At 39.1% G+C, this 21204-nt stretch overlaps 1 protein-coding gene across 8 annotated transcripts in view; it reads right to left on the bottom strand.

Moving 5' to 3' along the window:
- DAB1 (DAB adaptor protein 1) overlaps nt 1-21204 on the bottom strand; it is a 701566-nt gene that overhangs the window by 69431 nt on the left and 610931 nt on the right. For 5 of the 8 annotated variants that reach the window (XM_031969031.1, XM_031969032.1, XM_031969030.1 and 2 more), the window contains exons 5-9: nt 13708-13839; nt 12435-12554; nt 11907-11945; nt 10049-10114; nt 6409-6468 (exon numbers count right to left, since the gene is read on the bottom strand). In XM_031969031.1, the coding sequence (XP_031824891.1) occupies nt 6409-6468; nt 10049-10114; nt 11907-11945; nt 12435-12554; nt 13708-13839 (417 nt within the window). Of the gene's footprint in view, nt 1-2282; nt 4394-6408; nt 6469-10048; nt 10115-11906; nt 11946-12434; nt 12555-13707; nt 13840-21204 lie in introns of those variants that run through there. The other 3 variants (XM_031969036.1, XM_031969034.1, XM_031969038.1) reach the window with 2 other exon arrangements.

Below are 21204 nucleotides of genomic sequence, written 5' to 3'. Positions count from 1 at the left end.
TTTCTTTTCCTATAAAATGTAGAGATTGGACTAGATTATTTCTAAAGCTCCTACCATGTCCAAGTCTATGATCCTTAATTGGGGATGGACACAGAGTAGTTCTACTTTGCTGTAGTATAGAAAGTAGTTACACAATAGAAGATGCTGGTAGATTCTCAAGAATCTTGATGTGCAACAGATAATTTTATTTGGTAGACAACAGGAAGGCACTGAAGATATTTGCCCAGGAGGATATCGTAAGCAGATCTCCAATAACATAAAGACAATTTTTCATGATTTAATATGTTCCTGGATGAGTATGAGCAGACAAGAAGTCTTCAAGCAAATGCTCAATGGCTCCTTGTTGGGTTGGAGATATCACAGAAGAAGGGAATTCTTGCCCAAGAATGGTATGGATTAACAGGCCACTGAAGTTCCTTCACATTGATGCAATGGCAAATCCCATGAATTATTGAAGTGGGCTCCCAAAGGTTATCACAGCCCCATGAATAAACTCTGCCCTGTCTCTAGGTAAATAGAAGAAAAAGATGACCTACAATTACTGATACCAATAATAAGCTGGAGATACGGATGAGATAGTATCTCCAAAGTTTTTGAGAAATTAGAGAAAGAAGCCAAAAGAAAGGGAAGTAGATGAAGAAGCTCCGTGATAGAATGATGCTACTGATCATGATGCTTTTTCTTTCAGGACCACATTTGGTCCTCACATTTGCCTTAGGAAGTAGAGCTTTATTCTTTCTATTCCTTGGAGAGATGGAGGACCAAGAGTGCAGAATGGTCACCATAAAAGACAAGTGCTATCACTGCTCCTATTTTATAGATGTGGAAATCAAGATCTGGAGACGTGATTTGCCCAGAGTTGCACAGCTTAGTGAGTATCTGGAATGGCATACAAATTCAGCATTTTTGTTTTGTTTTGTTTTTTAATCAAAGAATTGCATGGTTTCTACTAGATTGGGCTTATTTCTTTTCTTCATGGAGTCCTATTTTTTCTTACTTGTGTCATATGAATAAAATATTTTCTAAAAAGGATGCATCTATACATATAATTTATAGACATATACATCTACCCACAACTTACATACATATATAATACACACACTAAATATATACTAAATATATACATATGCATGTACATGTATATATACATATATGTATACATACATACATTAAATATATATGGAAAAGGAGGACAATAGCTAGTGAAATGTTGTTGATAAAATCTCCCCTACCCCATTCTCTCCCCTGGACACTTTTCCCTAATCTTTCCTCCACTTCTCCCCAAGCGTGAAAGAAACAGAAAAGAAAGTAATCAGTACAGAATTCCAAGGACTAAACTTTTGGGTTGTGGGTCACCTTTACAATCTTAAAAATTATTGAAGACTCCTTTCTATCCCACCATTTTATTTACTTGGGTTGTCTATTAATAGTTAAAATATCAGGAGTTAAAATGTCAGCATTTGACAAAGAGTTTTGACTTCACAGATATCCTGAAAGGGTGATGGGGATTTGCCAAATTGCCCAGTCCACCCTCTGAGAATCACAGCTATAAGTTAAGGTCTTACTATTTAATTACTGTTCTCAACAAGCCCTGGGAGCTGCAGGGATGAAGCTGGCCCTGTCTGTTTGCCCTTCCAGATGTGAGCAGCTCTATTGCTAGTAGGAGGGCAAGCAGAGGCAGACATCTGTGGCAAGAGATTTTTCCAAACTAGCTGGACAGGAGTGAAGGAGCAGTTGTTAGATGTTGCCTATGTTAGGGGTCATTGTCTAGCCTTTGGGCATAATTGCCTTTCTTTGATAAAAAGAGGCCTTCTATTCAGGTGGGCAAAAAGATAGAGAGAAGAGGATAATAAAAAAAATATGATATAAAAACAAAAAATATGAATAGAACTTATTTTTTAAAAAAAGACAAATTTTTAGAAACAAAAATAAATCAAGAGAAAGCCAAACCTCATGGGGCATCAAGTTCAACCTTCTCATTTTACAGATAATAAAACCAAGGCTGGTTTAAAGTGAAATACTCAACATCACGAAGGCAGGAAGTACCAAATGTAGCATTTGAAGCCAGGGCTCCTTCGTCTGTCTCTCTTAGGAGAAACTAGGAAGATGGGCTATGGAAAATGTTCTTCAAAATGCGCCTCCATCTGCTTTTGGCAAAGATCGGTAAATTTCTATAGTGCTCTAACATTTGTCAAGTTATATCTGTAGCTTTAAATATCTATGATTATATATAAGTACTTCTATATTTATATATTATGTATGTGTATTCATAGTCACACACACACACACACACACACACACACACATACACTCGTAGAGTTTAGCTTGAGTCTTGTAAGAGCCCTGTGACGTAAGCACTCCAAGTACTCTTACCTCGCTTTTGGATCTAAGGAAACAAACAGAGGCTCAATGATGTTAAATGACCTGCTGAACATCCAGTAAGTGTCGGAGGCAGGACTACTAATTCTCGGGTCGGGAGGCTAACCGGGAGGCCACACTGCCTCTGGCAATGATACCAGTCACGGAGATAAGAGACTTCATTTTAGAAAACATCTTTTGTCTAGACAAAATCAGATTATCCAGACCTGGTGAATTTAGAAAAGAGACACACATGGAATTCATATTCCCGGAGAGCACCACCAAGTCTGAGGGGTGCAGTCCTTAATAAATATCCCCTGTAGCCACCGAGGCCGTTAATGCCCCAGGCTCCCTGTGTATCTAAATCAGTTAGTGGTAAGCTGGGCAATTTGGAGCCAAATTGAATTGTGGAGGTTTGTATAATAGAGGCTGCAAAAAATCGAATAGAAAAATGCAGACAAGTGTCTCAATGACAAAAGGACTTGATTAAATGGATCGCTAGTGAGGAGGGAAACTCTGCTTTTTTTTTCCCCAGGAGCAGGAGAACGTTACTCAGTCATTACTGACTGTCTTGCAATTTTCTGTTTGCCTTTGGAGAGTACACATCTTAATCCTGTGTGTCTTGTAAAGTCACAACTCCAGCAAAGACTGCTCCTTTTCCTAACTGACACAGTAAGTTGCCATAATAAATGCTTATAATTACACATATTAATATGATTCTAGCATAGTTACATAGTACTTTACATTTTACAAGTTGCTTTCTCAGTAACAACTCTGTAGAAACAAAATTACAGAATCACAGCAGTTGGGAGATGAACGGGAACTCAGAGACCTCTTTGTCCAATCTCTACACCCAAAAGAATCTGCACCAGAACTACAACGGGTCCATCTGATGTCTTCTCGAGGATATCCACTAGGGGAGAACCCACTGCCTTTGGAGGGAAGACATTCCATTTTGAGACACCTCTGATTTGTAGAAAACTTTTCCTGATATCTAGCCCAAATTTTTCTCTTTCAACTTCTACCCATTACTTCCAGTCCAGTCCTTCAGGTCCGAATAAACAGATAAATAAACAACCTTGAGTCGTTTTGCATGACACATATTCAAATATTTGATGATAATTATTGTTTCCTCTGAATCATCTCCAGGCCCAGCATTCCTAATTCTTCCAACTGATTGGAAGGTTCTCATGATATGGACTCACGACTCTTCAATGTCTTGATTGCCTTCTTTGGAGGTAATTTTATGGTTTATCCATATCCTTCTTAAATTGTGGGGTTCAGAACCAAAAACAATCTTGCAGATGTAATCTGACTATGTATAGAGTACAGGACTATAGACCCTTTTCCCCCAGAAGCTGAGCCTCCTTAATGTAATTTCAGTTAGCCAGAGCCTTGGGAATGCCATTGTCCAGTTGCTTCATTCAGAGTTTAGAGGCTACCAAAAGCCTTGGATCTTTTTCGGATAATTTCCTGATTGGCCATACCAACCTTAGTTTGTATTTATGATCTTTAATTCTTAAAACACTGTTAAGTTCTTATATCTGTCCCTATTGTCTTTTATTTGGTTCTTATGAATTTTCTTTCCTTTCTTGCAAAAAGTTTTTTTTTTTTTTTGATTCTGATTCAATCATCTATCATGTTGGCTATCCTATCCAAGTGTGTCTCTAATCTACAAATTCAACCATGCTTTTTATGCCTTTATCCAAATCAATGATAGAAATATTAAGTAGCACAGAGCCAAGCACAGGCTGCTCCCCTGTGGAGTATCTTCCAAAGAGATATTGCAACCGCTCCTTAAACCTGGACCATTACAGTTCCATCTAACTATTATACTCATATCTGGTCTGAAACTTTGGGTACATGTAAATATTATAACTCCCACTTTACAGATGAAGAAGCTGAGGCAATTGCATCCAATTTACATTTATTAAGTCCTCCTAGGTATAAGGCAGTGAGAATTTAAATCATTTTTTCCAGGGTAACACAGCTAACAAGTGCTGCAGTCAGTCGAACTGGGGTCTTCTAATGCTAGCTGTTGAATGAAAAAGAGAAAGAAAGAAGGAAAGAAAGGAAGAAAGAATGGAGGGAAGGAAGAACAAAAAAGGAAAACTAGTATGCATTATTCATGATATAGGTGTGTTTGGGTGGATGATCTTCACTTTCAGAGTGATAGATGGAGCCAGAAATTTGCCCATCTTGTTAGGTAACAGTGGTCCCAAACCTAGGTGGGGTCACATTTTGGGGTAGGACTGAAGATGAGTTCTGGCGAATGAAGTAACAGGTTGTATATAAAGCGTCCTTTCCTTAATCATACCAATAGAATACAGGCATCTAGGGAAGTTTTCCACATCATCATCATTCTTTTCCCACTCAGAAGTCAACTAAAAGCATGGAATTAGTCTTGGGGGTCTTCAGAGACTCAAGTCATTCTGGGTGCCTTCACTCCAAATTATGAATATATGTGTCAGCAAACCCATTCACACAATGTTAACATGATTTAGAGATCGATGCTAATTCTATTTTTCCGTCCAGATCTGTGATTTTGTTTGGACTGCGAACCACCTGTTGTAGGAATACCCTAGAGATGGAAATTGGCAGCTCTTTGAGGGATGTAGTTTGGCAGCTCTTTGAAAGAGATTTTTCTGAGGTTATTGAGAGACTGAATGACTTTTTCAAGGTCACAGAGCTTGCATTTGCCAATGACAAGACTTGAACACAAATCTTCCTTTATTCCAAGAGTGGGATACTACCCACCATCCCAGGAGGCCTCTAAATACTACTCAACACCATGTTGTTTGGATGATATGATATTACTTTTTCCCATAAACTGAAATTGATAATATCAGAAAATAAAACATTTCCTTTTCCTATTGATAGAGAATTGTGTGTTTAATTACTTTTTTCAGTTAGGAAATAAGGTGAAAAAGATTATTTGCTGAGAGATATAACATTAAATACATATACGCAGGTATATTATATATACAATAATTATTTATTCCTATGTATATGTATGTGATATATCTATACATATAGAAAGAGACTTTTAAAACTCTGGAGGTTGGTTTGTCCCAGAATCTTACATTCTTATATTGTGTAGGATGGAACTTTAGAGATTATCTGAGCCTAAACTGATGTGGCCACTCTATCACTACCTCTTTCCTCCTCCTTTAAAGGTTAGGAAGAAAAAGGTAGATGTCTATATCTATATCCAGTGATCACTGGAGGCTACATAAGACCTCTACAAAAGTCTTCCTCTCATCAGCAAAAGTCCTCCTACATTTCTGATCTTTTAGGAACATATACTCCAGCAGGTCATAGTAAAGGCTGAAAAAGACCATCAGTGCTACTTAGATGAACCCTATTTTTTCAGATGAACAAAATGAGATCCAAGAGTGCGAAATGGTTTGCTCAAAGCCACATACAGAGGAAGCATGAGAGATGGGAGTGGAACCCAAGTCTTTTGACTTCAGTGCCAGATCCTACCCATCTGGAGAGCCCACAAGTCTGTCCAAGACAACTGAAGACGCCTTGTGAATGCCAGTCAAGAAGTTTGGGAAGAGCTATTGCCAAAGGGCCAATCTCTAAGTGATAATTTTTTGGGTGGGATGGGGAATTAATTTTTTCTGAGTCATACCATCTCATATGAGGTTAAGAGAGACCTTAATTTGTGTTGCTTTGGCTTCTCAACCATGAAACCAGGGCTCAATATAGTATCAGAGCAAATGGGGGAACATGCTACTCAGCTTTAGGACACAGACAACCACATAGATACGAGCCTTAAACCACTTCCATATGAGCGCTGACCTGATTCAGGCGGTTCAGTTGGTTAGGTTTCAGAATTTGGGTATTTCCAAGACCGTGGCCTTTTCCCTTCTGAACAGAAGACTAACTTCTGCCTCCTGAGAAGGCTTGGCCCGTGGCTACCTCAGTACCAAGACTTGTCCAACACCACCCTGAACGTGAACTTTTTGGACAAAGATTCTGCCCCGTAAAGTGCTCTAGAAACATACCGTTCATGGAAATGGGAAGAAGCCGTCAGATACTTACACTCACAGGCTGACTTTTTGGCACATCATAAACTCCCTCCTTCTTTTGGCTGGTAGGAACCTGATGAATAATCAAAGGGAATAGAGTTAGTCCATGCTTTTTAAAAAGCATTTTGGAAAGCTTAAAGTGTTATCTAAGTGAGAGCTCTAAAAATAACAACAATAATCATTTCCAAACAACCAAATGAAAGCTCAATGCTCAGTCCTAAGAAGAAAGAGGAAATGACAAATGTCTTGCTTTGAAAGGCCTTGAATTTCCCCAAGAAATATGGATGAGGGGCAAACTGCTAAGTGGCTGGTCAGTCAGTAAACATTTATTAAGTATCTATTATTGAGCATTGTGCTAAGCCCTTAAAGTATGCTAAGTGGTACAGAGGATCCAGTGTTGGACTTGAAAACCTGAGTTCAAACATGGCCTTAGATACTAATGAAACATGTAACTCTGGACAAGTCACTTAACAGGTCTTTGCCTTAGTTTTCTCATCTGTACGTGGAGATAAAGAGAGCATTTACCATATAATTATTAAAAGGAAAAAAATGATGCATTCACCTTCTTTGCAAACATTAAAAAGGTGGGTGATGATGATGATGATAATCATAATCCCAAGGTATCACAGATTTTGAGCTGGATGGGGCGTTAGAGGCCACTGAGTCCAGCCTACTCCCATAAGAATTGGAGTCTGAACCTATGTCTTCCCAGCTCTAAGCCCAATGCCCTCTCTAGTTGGCCAGACCATCTCTTTTGGGGTCTTGCACTTTTCCTGGAGTCAACAGATCAGAAAAGGAAAATCAATAGAGCCATCCCAATTGCTCCAGAAATACAGGAGCTGATACTTAGGAGATCTGCTGATTTATCCAAGTCATTCAGAGAAAAGACCCTTCACTTATCAAGGATGGGAAGAGAGATTAGAGCAAATGGGAACTTCCATGGGATCCATGTGTTAGAATCACCTCAGGAGGAGAGGACTGCATGATACATCTATCTGGCCCAGACAACTTCTCAGTTCCCTGCATTTGGCATTCTGGGTTCTAGTTCCAGCTGATATATTGAGGAGGAGAATCAATACAATAGCTAGAGAGTTCCAGTCCTGGAGTCAGGAAGACTCAAATGCCAATTCTGCCCCAGACATTTATTAATGGTTGAAACCTGGGCCATTTAATTCCTCTTACTTTTAAGATCTTAGTTTTACAATTAAAAAGGTTGGTTCAATGGCTTCTAAGGTCCCAAACTGCCATCCTTAGATCATATCTCATTGGGATGTTGTAAGAGATACTAGAAGCCATAGTTCATTCAGGGACAGTTCCTGCCCAAGGATCATAATTAGTACTGGATGGGCCTTCAAATCCCATCTAAGTCCCTTATTTTAGAGGCCCAAAGAGAGCAAGGTACTTACTAAGAATCACACAAAGTGGGGAATCCTCCTGACTCCGATTCCAATGCTATAGCCACTTATGCTCCATTTATCGATGAGTTGAGGGGCAGTATGGGCTCTCAGATAATAGGAGAGATATACAGAAAGGAGAACCTTTGATCAAATTTAGCTTGGGGCAGTCTGCTATGTGACTATACTGACCACTTCAAGGTTCAGGCAATTCTCAGGGATGTTAAGCTATATTAACCAATGAGGAGTGAGCGACATTAGCAAAGGGATGTGATTGGGGAAGGGAACTAACTCCCAGATAAGTCCTCTGCCAATGCACGTAAGCACCTTTTCTGCCCCTCATCCTTAGAGGGCGACCCAGAGCACTGATGTTAAAGTCAAATAGACATGTGGCTCACTCATCCACATGTAAGGATCTCAAAAATCTGCTTGTTAACAATTTTAAAAACAGTGGTATCTGAATTTTAACTATTTTTATGTTGTTTTGTTTCCTAATTATCATTTAATCTGATTTGGGCCATGCTTGGGGATATTGCCTGTGACCTTTGGGCCATGCATTTGACACCTCCAGAGCACTTAGAATTCAAATGACTTGTCCAGAGTCACTCCGTCAATACGTATCATTATCAGGATTTCAACCCAGGTTTTCTTGGTTCGGATGCTCACTGTCTCTTCATTATATTAAACTGCTTCTCTGAAAGCAGACTGAAGCTAAGCCATGTTCTTTTCCCCACCAGGGACCTGCCTGATGCCAGACTGTTAGGGACTGAACTAAGATTAGACTCACACATCTGTGTCTTCAGCTCTGTGTCTCTTACTAATAAGATGGAGGAAGCAAATCATTTGTTAGTTACTGAAAATACACCATATTCATATTCATTTCTCTCAGCTGCTTGGGCTTCAGAATTAGGGTGAAAACCCCACGCTTCAATCCCAAACTGATGGAGGGTTCTTTAAAATTGACCACTGTCCCTTGAGACACCTTATTCAAGGTACTGGATGCCAAGCGAGCTTTGCTTTACAGATCACACACAGGCTGAAGAGTTGTCCATCAAGTGTGTGGTTTATAAACTAAAGGTTTTATTTTAATGAACCAGAATCACTGGATTTTGCAAAGGAACACTTGGGTGTATTCTTAATGTGGAGTGAGGGATATTCGATGGTATAGCCATTGATCATGATCTACCAGGATGTTTGTATGGGGGCTTCCTGTGTCCCAGTTATAGGGCTAGAAGCAATCTCACAAGCTGTCCAACCTTTGTATTTTTATTTTATATTTTAATATTTATATATACATAATATAAATATATATTTATTTATATTTTTATATATAGTTATATATGTTTTATAAGTAAGAAAAGTAAAGCCCTGACCAGTTAAATAATTTGCTCAAGATCGTACGGTAACCCAGTGACAAACCATCATTTGAAATGAGGTCCTTCTGACTGTAAGCATGGCACTCCATATCAGTCCCTAGAAATTGTTTAATTTGTTTAAAGCAAGACATACCCATACACCAGAAAGAGTAGCTGGAAAGCTTCTTAGAACACAGATTGTTAAAATACAGAATGCTGAAGCTGGAATGGACCCAGAATGTTATTATTATTATCATTATTATTATTATTGCATTGATGAAAATGATAATAAGAGCTAGCAGTAATTAAACACTGCTTTAAGGTTTAGCGAATACTTTAAATATGTTATCTCATTTGAGCCTGACATTAATCCTGAGAAGTGGGTACATTATTATTATTATTATTCACTTTTTACAGATGGAGAAATGGAGGCTGGAAGACAGTAAGCGATTTTCCCAGGATCAGAAAGCCAGGAAAGGACTTTTGATCATAGAAAGTTAGAACTGAAGGGGATCTTAGAATATAGATGTTAGATACAGAATAAAGACGTTGGAGTTGTGAGGGAACACAAATTCTTTACTACCAAATGTCCAAGGACAGACCTTAGAATATCAGAACTAAGAAATTCTCTATTCAAAAACTCCCATTTGACAGCAGAAGGTAAGCAACCTATTTAACTGAGCAACAGTCCTGAATCATAGTTCAGCGCTCTGATTTCAGAGGAACCATTAACAAATCATCCCCAAACTTATTCTTACAGAATTAAACCATGCATCAGAAATACTAAAGGGGAACATCCCTTGTGCCTTGTGGGGAGAGAGGTACCTTCCCCAATTAGGGAGTCTCTATGCTTGGGGTCTGGGCTCTTGAGTAGTGATAAGGGTGACAGCAAGTAGTTGGATACCTGATAAATGTTCTCTTCCGTTTCAGGCTCACGGATTGGCTCATGTCCAGCCTCAAACACAATGTACTATTGAATCGTCATCCAAAGAAGAAAGGTCAGAGATGGAAAAGAAAGGGAGAAAAAGACCATTTGGAACAGGAGATCAATCAGGCAAGCATTAAAGACATAGACACAGAGCAAAGACTTAACAGAGATCAGGTGGTCCAGGGAGAAGCACAATCAATGAATGGCTAACAGCAGTCTGATTGATTTTGAAACAAAAGCAGTTGCAAAGACCCGGTAGCCCTTGAAATGAGGAGGAGAATCCATCCCCTGCTGCCTTCTCACCTGAGATTCAATCTGGTCCACTCACTAGTGCTTTTATTCCCGGGCCCCTGAATAGGGACATTACATCACCACTGAGCAACCTCACCCGCTTTGGGGGTACACTTACATTCTTATTTAACACAGGGACGAGAAACGTCCTCCCCTGGCCCCTTCATCTTTGTTACTATTTCTGGTATAAGCTTCTAGAGCAACAAGGAACCATATAGAAATTTGAAGTGACTTCAGTCCTCTGAATGTCACTTTCTTACTTCTTCCAAATTGAAAATACAACATTAACCGGCAATAGGGTATGCCTGAAAATAGCCTCCATTGTCAAAAAGTAATCTTTGGGGGAAAAACAAACAAAACTGTAGGTATAAACCTAATACTTAACAGCTTCTGTAGCTGTTATTCTGGTCTGGGAAAAGACAAGTTTTTCAGGGGAAAAAATGAAAGCTTTATATCGACCAATACAACAACTGTAAATCAATTTTAGATTCTCAATAAATGATATAGTTTTAAGAAATGATTGGCCAAATTAACTATAAAGGACATACAAGGAGAGACACTATCTGAATCCTGTGAAAGAAGTAATAATAGAAATACGTATATGATAATTTTACATATATATATATAAATGTATATATTTGTGACTAATTGTAGTCATCTCTAGGACTGAAGGACAGGAGAAAAAAAGGAAAAAAATAGAATTTATAGTAACTTTACTGTATATTTTAAATGAATAGCAAGTTGAACATGGCAGATTTGCATTTTCTTGTGCAATCTTTTTTATTATATTATATTATATAAATCTTTAAGTCCATAAATTAAAAATAAAATATTTTAATTGCCCTTTAATCTATCAGGGCCCAATTGTGTTTAACATGAATTACAGGTTGGATGGGAAGAACTATGCTGGACATGTCCCTGTTAAATCCATCCATCTACAAATTCTAAAGCAAGTTTTTAAAATGATCCAATCCATGTACCTTGTATAGAATACAAAACTTGGGTATAAGAGGGAACTCATCCATCCAAATGGTACTCTTGTGAGCTGTTGTGCCCATTATGGTATAAAGCTATGTAAGCAAAGACTCTTAAAAAACCATGGCCAGTGCAATCACATTTTGGGAAACAGGTGAGTGTCCTTTCCGTATCTGAATAATCCCACCAGGCCCACCCTTTGTGGCTTGAGTGAGTCAGATGGTAAATCTTTGCCTCTGGGAAACATCTGTATTTAATGAACCCCACTCTAAAAAATACATAGCTCAGGATACGGATTTTAAAAACAAAATGGAGGTGGAGAGAGGAGAGGGAGAAAGGGAAATCTCTCTCCCTCAGTCCTATATTACTGATACTGTGATATATTAATGTTTAATTGCCATCTTTCCTTAGATTGGCAAGCTCCCAAGCTCCCTAAAGAGTTTTTATACTACTCTATTCTTTCCACTCGCGGGGCCCTCTGGACCATCGACAGAAAACAAGACTAGCGTCACTCTGGGCTAGCCTCCCTGTTGGTGACTTTGTAAACCCACAAAGCTTCCAAAATTACCTGGTACACGGGATCTTCTACATCCTCCTCCAAAATTGTCTACCGCAGAGTCAGAGAAGGGAGGGCAAAAGGCAAAGGATGGAAAAAGAAGAGATATGAGACCATAGTCAGAAATTACAGGACTACAAAGAAACCAGCCTTTGGGAGGAGAGGAGTGTCTGAAGAGGGAAGCTGGAAAGGTGGGAAAAAGTCAAAATACTTAGAACCTTGCCCATCACTCCCCCCCCTCCCACCCCATCACCCCACTTCATTCCGTATGACAGCCGGGACAATCGAAGTTCTTTTCTCCTCACTAATGGCACAAATTGGGTGGAAGATTTCACTGGACTCTTGACTTTATCTCAAAGCTCAATCAGCAACAGGAAAGAGAATGTCGGGTAGCCGAGAGCCCGTGACAGCAGCCTGCTTCTGCCCAGGTTTTTTGCACCGATGCTCTCATCAGGCCCTGGAAGCGCTAACTGACAACTTCACATCTGTTTGCTTAGAGCTTCCATTTTTTTGGGCGCCGGGCCAGATCTGCAGATGTACCTGGTATACCGCCTGCTCGCACTGTTTATCCTTCTGTGCCTTCTTCTCCAGCTCTTCTCTCTGTTTCAATTCATAAATGAGTTGAAAGAGATCACGCAGGTCGAGGATCACGGGTTCGGCCTGCAGAGAGACAGAGTGGGAGGCAAACATTAAGGAGGGAATAGCCCCCCTTGGGCAGTGACAGAATTCTCTCCCTGCTGGTTCCAACCTCCAGAAGCTCATTTTATTATTAAGTTGAAAGCACTTCACCCTAAATTAATTCTACCTTGTTTATATTGGCTTAGCAAATTGCATCTGGGCGAAAGTTCATTCCGCTAGCTAATTATATTTGCAAATTAATAATAATTATAATTATATATATAAAAGGTGTTGCTTTTTATTTGGTAGTATCTTTTAATACAATGAAATCAGCATAGGCTCTTTGCGAAGGAATTATTTATTTTCTCTTGCTTTCTTTTTTTTTGTGGGAGACTGTGAATAGAAGCAAATTTGTTTGTATACAACGAGTATATCCAGTTTAATTAGAAAGAAAGATAATTAGTCATTAGGAGAAGTAAATAGAGAAAAAGATGGAGGTAGGGAGAGGATGATTTCTTCTGGGGGGGTGCTTGGCTGCTAGTGAGGACATACCTCTGGAGAATATGGGGTTGGGGGCAATGGCTCCTACCATATGGTGATGAGGAAAGTGATTTGAATGTGGAGGTGAAGGGTCTGGGCTCAGATCCCAGTTCTGCTGTCTTTATGACTTTAGGCACATTATCAAAGCTTTAGCTTTTCCTCCGTAAAATTAAGGAATTGGATTGTGGGGACCAACCAAATCCACAGCTAGGGGAGGCAGCCAGGCAGGGGCCACCAAAAGGTGAATTTGAAGTTTCAGATGAAAATTTGAATCCTGCCTCTGGCTTTTATTTCCTGCGTGACCTTGGGGACGTTATTTAATCTCTTTGGATTTCTATTTCCTCACCAGGAAAACTGGATGAGACTGGATTCTGAAATTCCTTTTACTTCCAGATCTACGCTCACGCCACCTGCCAAGCCCCCATGTGTCCCTTTGGAGAGAGACTCAATCAATGACTGAAATAGGATTTAGAGGTTGGTTCAAACCTGGTAGTTTACATCTGGGGAAACTGAGGCTCAGACAGTATGTGATTTCCCCAAGTACAAGGCAGAGTTGACTCCAAGCCCATCTTTCTTAACTCTGCACCCTCCTACTGACCCCAAAGTGAAAGGAAAAGAATCTTCCAGGTGGTTGCTGGAGGACTAGGATACTCACTGCCTGGGCTGTTTTGATGGCCACGAATCTGTGGTTTCCTTCTTTCCCACACACGTATCCAAAGGCTCGGTGGTCTGTGATATCCTTTGCAATGTAGGAGATTTCATGCACAGCATGATGATGCTGGAGAGCCTAGGAGAGACAGAAAGAAAGGTCCTTTCAGAGAGCAGCCTATAGGATGGGCGAATCATGATGGGAAGCTTTTCACCTCCATGATGATGGACCTTAAGAAATTCAGCCAGCTCTGAGGATCAGACAGGAGGAAGAGAAAGTTAGAGGAATTTTGAAATGATTTTGTGGACTTACTGTCTGCTCAGATTGAGAGAAATGGGAATATTCTGATTACCTTCAGAACCAGACAGTGCCTGACACATAGATAAACACTTCATAAATGCTTGTTGTTGACTGCTGACTGATCTGCTTTTTAAAAAACTCAGATGTTTTACCAGTACTCTGGAGAGTACTGGATAAAATAAAAAGTTCTGTTGAGTTATTGGGATTGTGATTGTTATTGTTTGGTCCAGAGATATGATTTCATCTATTCCAAGTGTAGAGATTCTTTCCACTACTGCAGATTGACAACTCACCTCTAACCAAACATTTTAAAGAATCTCTTGGGGACATTTAGAGATTAAATGACTGGTAGTTCATAATCACACACTTATAACCTACAAAAGGTAAGATTTTAATACAGATCTTCCCAACTCCCAGGACAACTCTCCATCCATGAGTACACTGCCTCAATGATGATTAAGTTTCCACCTCTGGAACCAAAAGTCTTACTCTTGTGACCCTGAATTATGGTTTGGCGAACCAAAGATCTTCTCTTACCTCCTCTAAGGTCCACCTTTCCACTTCCCAGTCATTTCATAGGATCATCAATTTACTGATCAATAGATGCTTGTTGGTTTGATTTTTGACTATTGGAAACAACCAGATACATTGGATAGCATCCAGATGTTTTGGAAAGGACAATTAATTCAGAATAAAAGGATCTCTTCTGCCTGCTATTTATAGGATATTGGACAAGTCATTCAACTCTGATGGGCGTTACTTCCATTCTATTCCATTCACTTCAACAAACATTTAAGAAGTGAATGTGAAGACAAAAATGTTCTTGTCCTTAAGAAGTAGATAGTTTACTAAGGGGACTACAACATTCATGTGAGGGAGTAAATGCAAAGTACATACAAAGTAATCTACTCCTTTCAAGAGAGAGAGAGTGCCAGTGACTGGGGGCATTAGAAAACATTCATAGACAAGTTGGTATTTGAGTTATACAAGGTAATGGGGTCAGAGTAGTAACCTCAAGGGTTCTTTCCAGCTAAAAATGAGAGATTCCATGACTTCCAATTCCAAGCAAGAGCTCTCTCACCTTGTACCCCAACATCGGGTACCTTTGTCTTGCTCATTTTCCTGGAGGGCCTGCCCGTGACCCGGTATCACAGGGATCGTGTTTGTTCAGAAAACTGTCTCTGGGATTTCATGAGTAGGGAATTTGCAGTAAGGAAACTCCCTCTAAGAATAGAAATCCACATCTTTTCTGCAATATCTTAGAGATTTGATTGGAATACTTCTGTGAATTGCTCAGAGTCACATGGCCAATATATATCATAGATAAAAGTCAGAGGCTTTTATTTGTTTGTCTTTCTCTATAAAGATCCTTAGAGGCCATGACACTCAACTCTATTATTTAAAAGATGAGGAAACTGAGGCAGAAAGTGGTTAAAGGACTTGCCAATTAATTTGTATTTAAGTACTTTTTGTCTATTTGTATTTATTAACTTTTTATCAATGCTACATACAGAAATATGTGTGTATTTATTTCTCCCATTTGAATGTAAGTCAAAAATAGGGGGTTATTTTATTCTTTGTAGCTGTATTCCCAGAACTTAATTCAGACTCTCTATATATAGTAGGAAGCTTAAAAATTACCTCTGGTTTGAGATGTTGATGACACAGCCAGATGTGTCAGAGGTGGGACCTGAATTCAGGTCTTGCTAACTCCCTTTTGGGCTCTTTATTTATGAAATAGAATTGTTTGTCACAAGGGGCCTTTAGATTGTAGATGAAAGTGACTTCAAAGAGAAAACTGCAATTTCTGTCAATATGTTAATGAGGTAAAACAGATGCAGGGTTTATTCACACAACTGGAGGTGTGGGTCGAAGGAGCTTAGGTGAACTCCATTCTGATATGGGCAGGGAAGCAAAGGGGGCGGAGATCAATCACTCCTTTCCTTTCTTTGCCTTTCCTCAGTGCTCTCCTTTGACTGGCTGGGGTCATCTCAGGGAGGCCCTTATCCTATCGAAGTTCACACTGTCTTATTGATCATCAAATTGTGCTTTGGAGATTAAGCCATGATTAGAAGTCTTCCTTGTGGAATTAGATCCAGAGATTATTGCAGGATGGGAAAATCACACCTAATGTATGAAATAGCAGGTGGAAACATTTTAATTTTTCTGGAAACCTTCATTAAGTGTCTAAAATCAAAACATGTGAAACTATACCTCACATTGCCTGGGAAAGTACATCTGCATTTCTTTTACCCGCTTAAAGATCTATTTGTAATCTTCCCTTCTCTCAGTCAATTTTGTGATGCATTGAGGATATTTCTTAAGAAGTCTCATCCATTTGAAAAAAGGTTCTCTGTGGGTTGATCCATCACTGTCTTTGCCAGCTTTGTATTATACCAACGTAATGCAGATGGTAGGATTGCAAATGCCTTCGAATGCAGGGAATGCCACAGCAGGGTAGCTGAGTTTCATCCCCGCCTCTTCAAATACCTGCAAATACTCATCCATTAGGCCTTGCAATTGACTCAAATGGACAAGATGATTCATAGCAAGAAGACATGAAAGGCCCTGGGAAAAGTCAGAAGCCCGTCAGGGCTCTTCCTTCTCTCCCTTACCTGCCATATCCAATCATATTGTTATATGTTATATAGTCCTGAGGATTCCACCTCGACCAGTCTCCCTCATCCATCCAATCCACATTGATTACCTCTGCCAGGATAAGTTTTTTTTTCTCACAGAGGTCACAGGATATCATGGATTTACAACTGGAAGGGCCACTAGATGTCATTAAATTTAACCCTCTGGACTTTTTCCCCCTTAACTTTATTTTTTCTTGAGTTTTTTTTTCCATTGGGTTGGAGATCTATGTTTTCTTTTACAACATGACTTTTTAAAGTTTATTTTTTTAATGATAGCTTTTAATTTTTCAAACTACATGCAAAGATAGTTTTCAACATTCACTCTTGCAAAACCTCGTCTTCCAAATTTTTCTCCTTCCCTCCCCTAGGCAACAAGTAATCCAATGCTAATTCTTCTAAACATGTTTCCACATTTATCATGCTGCACAAGAAAAATCAGATCAAAATAAAAAAAATGATAAAGAAAAAAACAAGCAAGAAAATAATAATAACAAAAAAGGTGAGAATACTACTATGTTGTGATCCACATTCAATCCCATAGTCTCTCTCTGGGTACAGATGGCTCTCTCCATCACAAGTCCATTGGAATTAGCCTGAATCACCCCGTTGTTGAAAAGAGCCAAATCTATCACAGTTGATCATCACATAATCTTTCTGTTACTATTTATAATAATCTCATTTCACTTAGTATCAAATCATGTGAGTCTCTCCAAGTCTTTCTGAAATCCTCCTCCTGATTATTTTTTATAGAACAATAATATTCCATTACATTCATATTCTGCAATTTATTCGGCCATTCCCGAACTGATGGACATCCACTCAGTTTCCAGTTCATTGCCACTACAAAAATGGCGGCTACAAATATTTTTGCACATGTGTAACCCTCTCATCTAACAGATAAACAAACTGGTTCTTAAAAAAGGTTAAGCAATTTGCTGAGGACCATATGGGTAGTAAGTATCAGGGGGCAAAATGAGATTTGAATATATTTTCTGATTCCAAATCTAGCACTTTCTCCTGGACAATGCTGCCTCTCATCATTCTGATTATTATTTAAGAAGTCTGTTCTTGGAGGAAACATTGACATAGAGGAACTGGACAGACCAACAGGGCAGAAAGAACAAACCAGAAAGGCCTAAATACTGTCCTGAAATACAAGGAGGGAGCTAGTTCATAACATAAGAATCACTTTTATACAACTATATCACCTTTGGCCCTTCCCCCTCTCCCACTGCCATAATTCATAGGGTAGATTCCTCAGAAAAGGTTACTCCTGAATCATGGCACTCAGTGGGTCTAAATCCTCTCCAAACAATAACTCACAGGTCCCTATAATGTATTTACCCGTAACAGTTAGCCAGAGGACCCAATTACTTTAAAGCAAAAGCATCTAATAAAATAGCATAGCAAAAAAAGTAGTAATAAAACATATCTTTCTGTAAAATTAGGGCACACTTTCCACAGATATAAGTACTAGCACTAGGAAGAGTAGATGCACACAGGTATTATGTGTATAGCCAGGCCAGAGCACACATCTAGGAAATGTACCATCCCACTGATGCTGCAGGGAAACTGATTTCTTCAGGGAAGAATACTGTGCTGAGGCCTTGGCTGGATGTGTTAACCCATCCCACTAGTCAGGAAGAGTCTCTGCTGGACAGCGCCACCAGACATGTACATCCGGTCATGATGGACAGACGCTGTTCTGCTCTCTACTGTATGAAGTAGCATGAACATCGCTGATCTTGCAGTCAGAGATCTTAGGTCCAAATCCACGCTATGAATTTGGACAAGTCATCTCCTGAGTCTTAGTTACCTTTTCTATAAAAAATATGGTTGAACCATCAATCCTTGGAGTTTCCTTCCAGAAGCACATCTATGAGTCCAGGAGCCAGAAATATGTTTCTGTCAGTCACTGATCCATCAGATGCTCTTTTGTGGAGTTTCTCTCAATCTCTGCCATTGAGAACATGGCTGTGAGGCCTACCTCTAATCCTAGTTTCTGACTTTAGCAGAAGTCCTTGGGTAAAGAGTTAACCACAAGAAGAGCATGCTCTTTTTGGTTCAAAACAAGAAGAGTTTTTATTTTTGATAACTTAGAAAAGATGCTGCTTCAGCAAGAGATCTTTAAGTAGAGGGAAAGAGGAGAAGTGAACTTTTTAAATTTCTTCCTTCACCAGATAGTCTGTCATATTCCCTTTAGCATTCTGGTTATGAGGTTTCTCATATCTTATAGGAGATTCTCAACCTCAGTTGTAAAGCTTTTCAGAACAAGGGGCTAACGAAGCTTTAGCTAAATAGCTTTCACCCATAGGTCCATTATCTTTCTGTTCAAAATAAACTTTCTGGGTTCTAGGTATGGCTGACTTCACACTAACTTATGGTTAATAGTACATATCTCTTGCGGTTTTAATTTCTTAAGTTTAGGCTACATCTGGTCATCAGACAACAACTACTGGCAAGATGATGTTCTGTGCTCCTTCAGTTTGTTAATTCCAAACCCCTCCAACTCTCAATGTCAATAAGTAGACAAAAAAAGAGCAGCCAAGTGGCAAAGTGGATAGAGTCCCAGGGCTAGAGTCAAGAAGATTCATTTTTCTTTCTTTCTTTCTTTTTTTTTTTTTTGTTGAGGCAATTGGGCTTAAGTAACTTTCCCAATGCCACACAACTAGGAAGTATTAAGTGTCTGAGGCCGGATTTGAACTCTGGTCCTCCTGACATCAGGGCTGGCACTCTATCCATGGCACCATCTAGCTACCCAAGACTCATTTTTCTGAATTCAAATTCAGACACATTTTTTTGAATTCAAATTCAAATGATTAACCCTGTTTACCTCATTTTCCTCATCTGTAAAATGAGTTGGAGAAGGAAATGGCAACTTACTCTAGTATCCTTGCAAAAAATAGTAAATAGGAGAGAAGTCATTTTTAGTCCCAGGAGTATGATTGGAAATAATAGGAGACGAGAGCAGAAGGGATGGAATCTAATAATGTATCACTTGAACATGAGGCCAAGGAATCTGTACTTGATTCAGTTAGCAGTAGGAAACCAAAGGTTGAAGAGTTTTTTTGGTGTGGAGGTTATATATCTCATTATCAGAGCTTGCTTTAAAGACAATTAATCAGCAACAGTATACAGGATGGGTTAGAAGGCCAAAGACACAAAGGATACAGTTATGAATCAGGAGATTTATCAGTACATGTCACAGTCTCTAGATCAGGGTATGGCAAACTGTTAAAGGTTTAAAATACCTGGAAAAGGTGAGAAAGAATGAGGTAAAATGTTAGTGTTGTGTGTTTTTTTGGCAAGGGTACTAGAGTAAGTTGCCATTTCCTTTTCCTTTTACAATACCCAGATTTCCCTTGTGTCCTTCTCCCTCTTTGACAGCTATATTTTAAAATAAAGAATGTTTTAAAAGAATGAATAACAGAGACAAAAATTCAGTAAAATTGATCAAGCAATAGAAATATATTCAATATTCTACAGCTGTGAACCTTACCTCAAAGATGGTGTGTGTATATGTGCACACACACCTGTGCCTTTTTCTTCCTTAAATGCTCTTGATCTTTGAGTTTCCCATAAGTCCCCTGGCTTGCCACCATGAGGAAAAAAAGAGTACTCACCCTAACCTGTTCCCCTCCACATTCACTAGCAGAATGTTTGGAGGGTGTTTTTGTTGTTTGTTTCCCAGCCCCCCGACATCGCAATTCAGAAAACACATCCAAAAATATGTTAAGAAAAGAAAAGCACTTTTAATGAGCCTGTGCCTTCCTTTGTGTAGTTAGGTTTTAACTACCATAATTGCTCATGGTGTGAAGTCTTGTATTTTCTATGTATCTATTTTTATTCCGAGTCTGTCTACTTAATCCTTTTTTTTTCATGTGTTTGAATCCTGTTGTGTTGTTCTCTCTCTCTCTCTCTCTCTCTCTCTCTCGTTGCTTCAGGGGGAGAAAACAATATGAAGGCTAAATAGTGTGGAATTTATTTTTTGAAAAACAACTAATGGTAAAGTGTTAAGCAAATTACTTTCTAATCTATACAGTATTTAATTGACTGTATTGAACCGTACTACAAATTAAGTCTTCTCTGTAATTTATTCTGTCAGATGGTAACCCTCCAAACAATTTGATACTCCATTTAAAAATTGGTAAATGGCTCATGGAGAAGCTGAGGATTGAGCCTTATTGAGCATCAGATAACAGCCTACTTTGGTACAGGGTAGCAAGTAATTTTCTACCTGGATCTTAAGATGCCTTGTATTCATATACCTCACGTCAGACTGCTCAAAAGACTTTTTGGAATTTTTGAAAGTTTAAAAATGGGAATTTGGGGGAGATAACACTGTTGATGGACCCATTGTGAGCTTTGCTCACATTCATTTGAAATCTCATTTTCAGTTACTGTCCTTTTTCGCTCAAGTCATATGATATGACTAGCTATGGTAGTGTTTCCACTAGCTAGGTGGTGATCTTGGGTAAGTCATTGAAATTCATTTTTTACCTTTTTGTAAAATGAGAGTATTGAAAAAAGATCATCTCCAACTTCTCGCCCAGAACCAAAAGTA

This window comes from Sarcophilus harrisii, chromosome 4 (genome assembly GCF_902635505.1).
Source record: "Sarcophilus harrisii chromosome 4, mSarHar1.11, whole genome shotgun sequence".
Classification (NCBI taxonomy): Eukaryota; Metazoa; Chordata; class Mammalia; order Dasyuromorphia; family Dasyuridae; genus Sarcophilus; species Sarcophilus harrisii.
The sequence above is the reverse complement of the archived record's forward strand: the minus strand, read 5'-3'. Positions and strand labels throughout refer to the sequence as shown.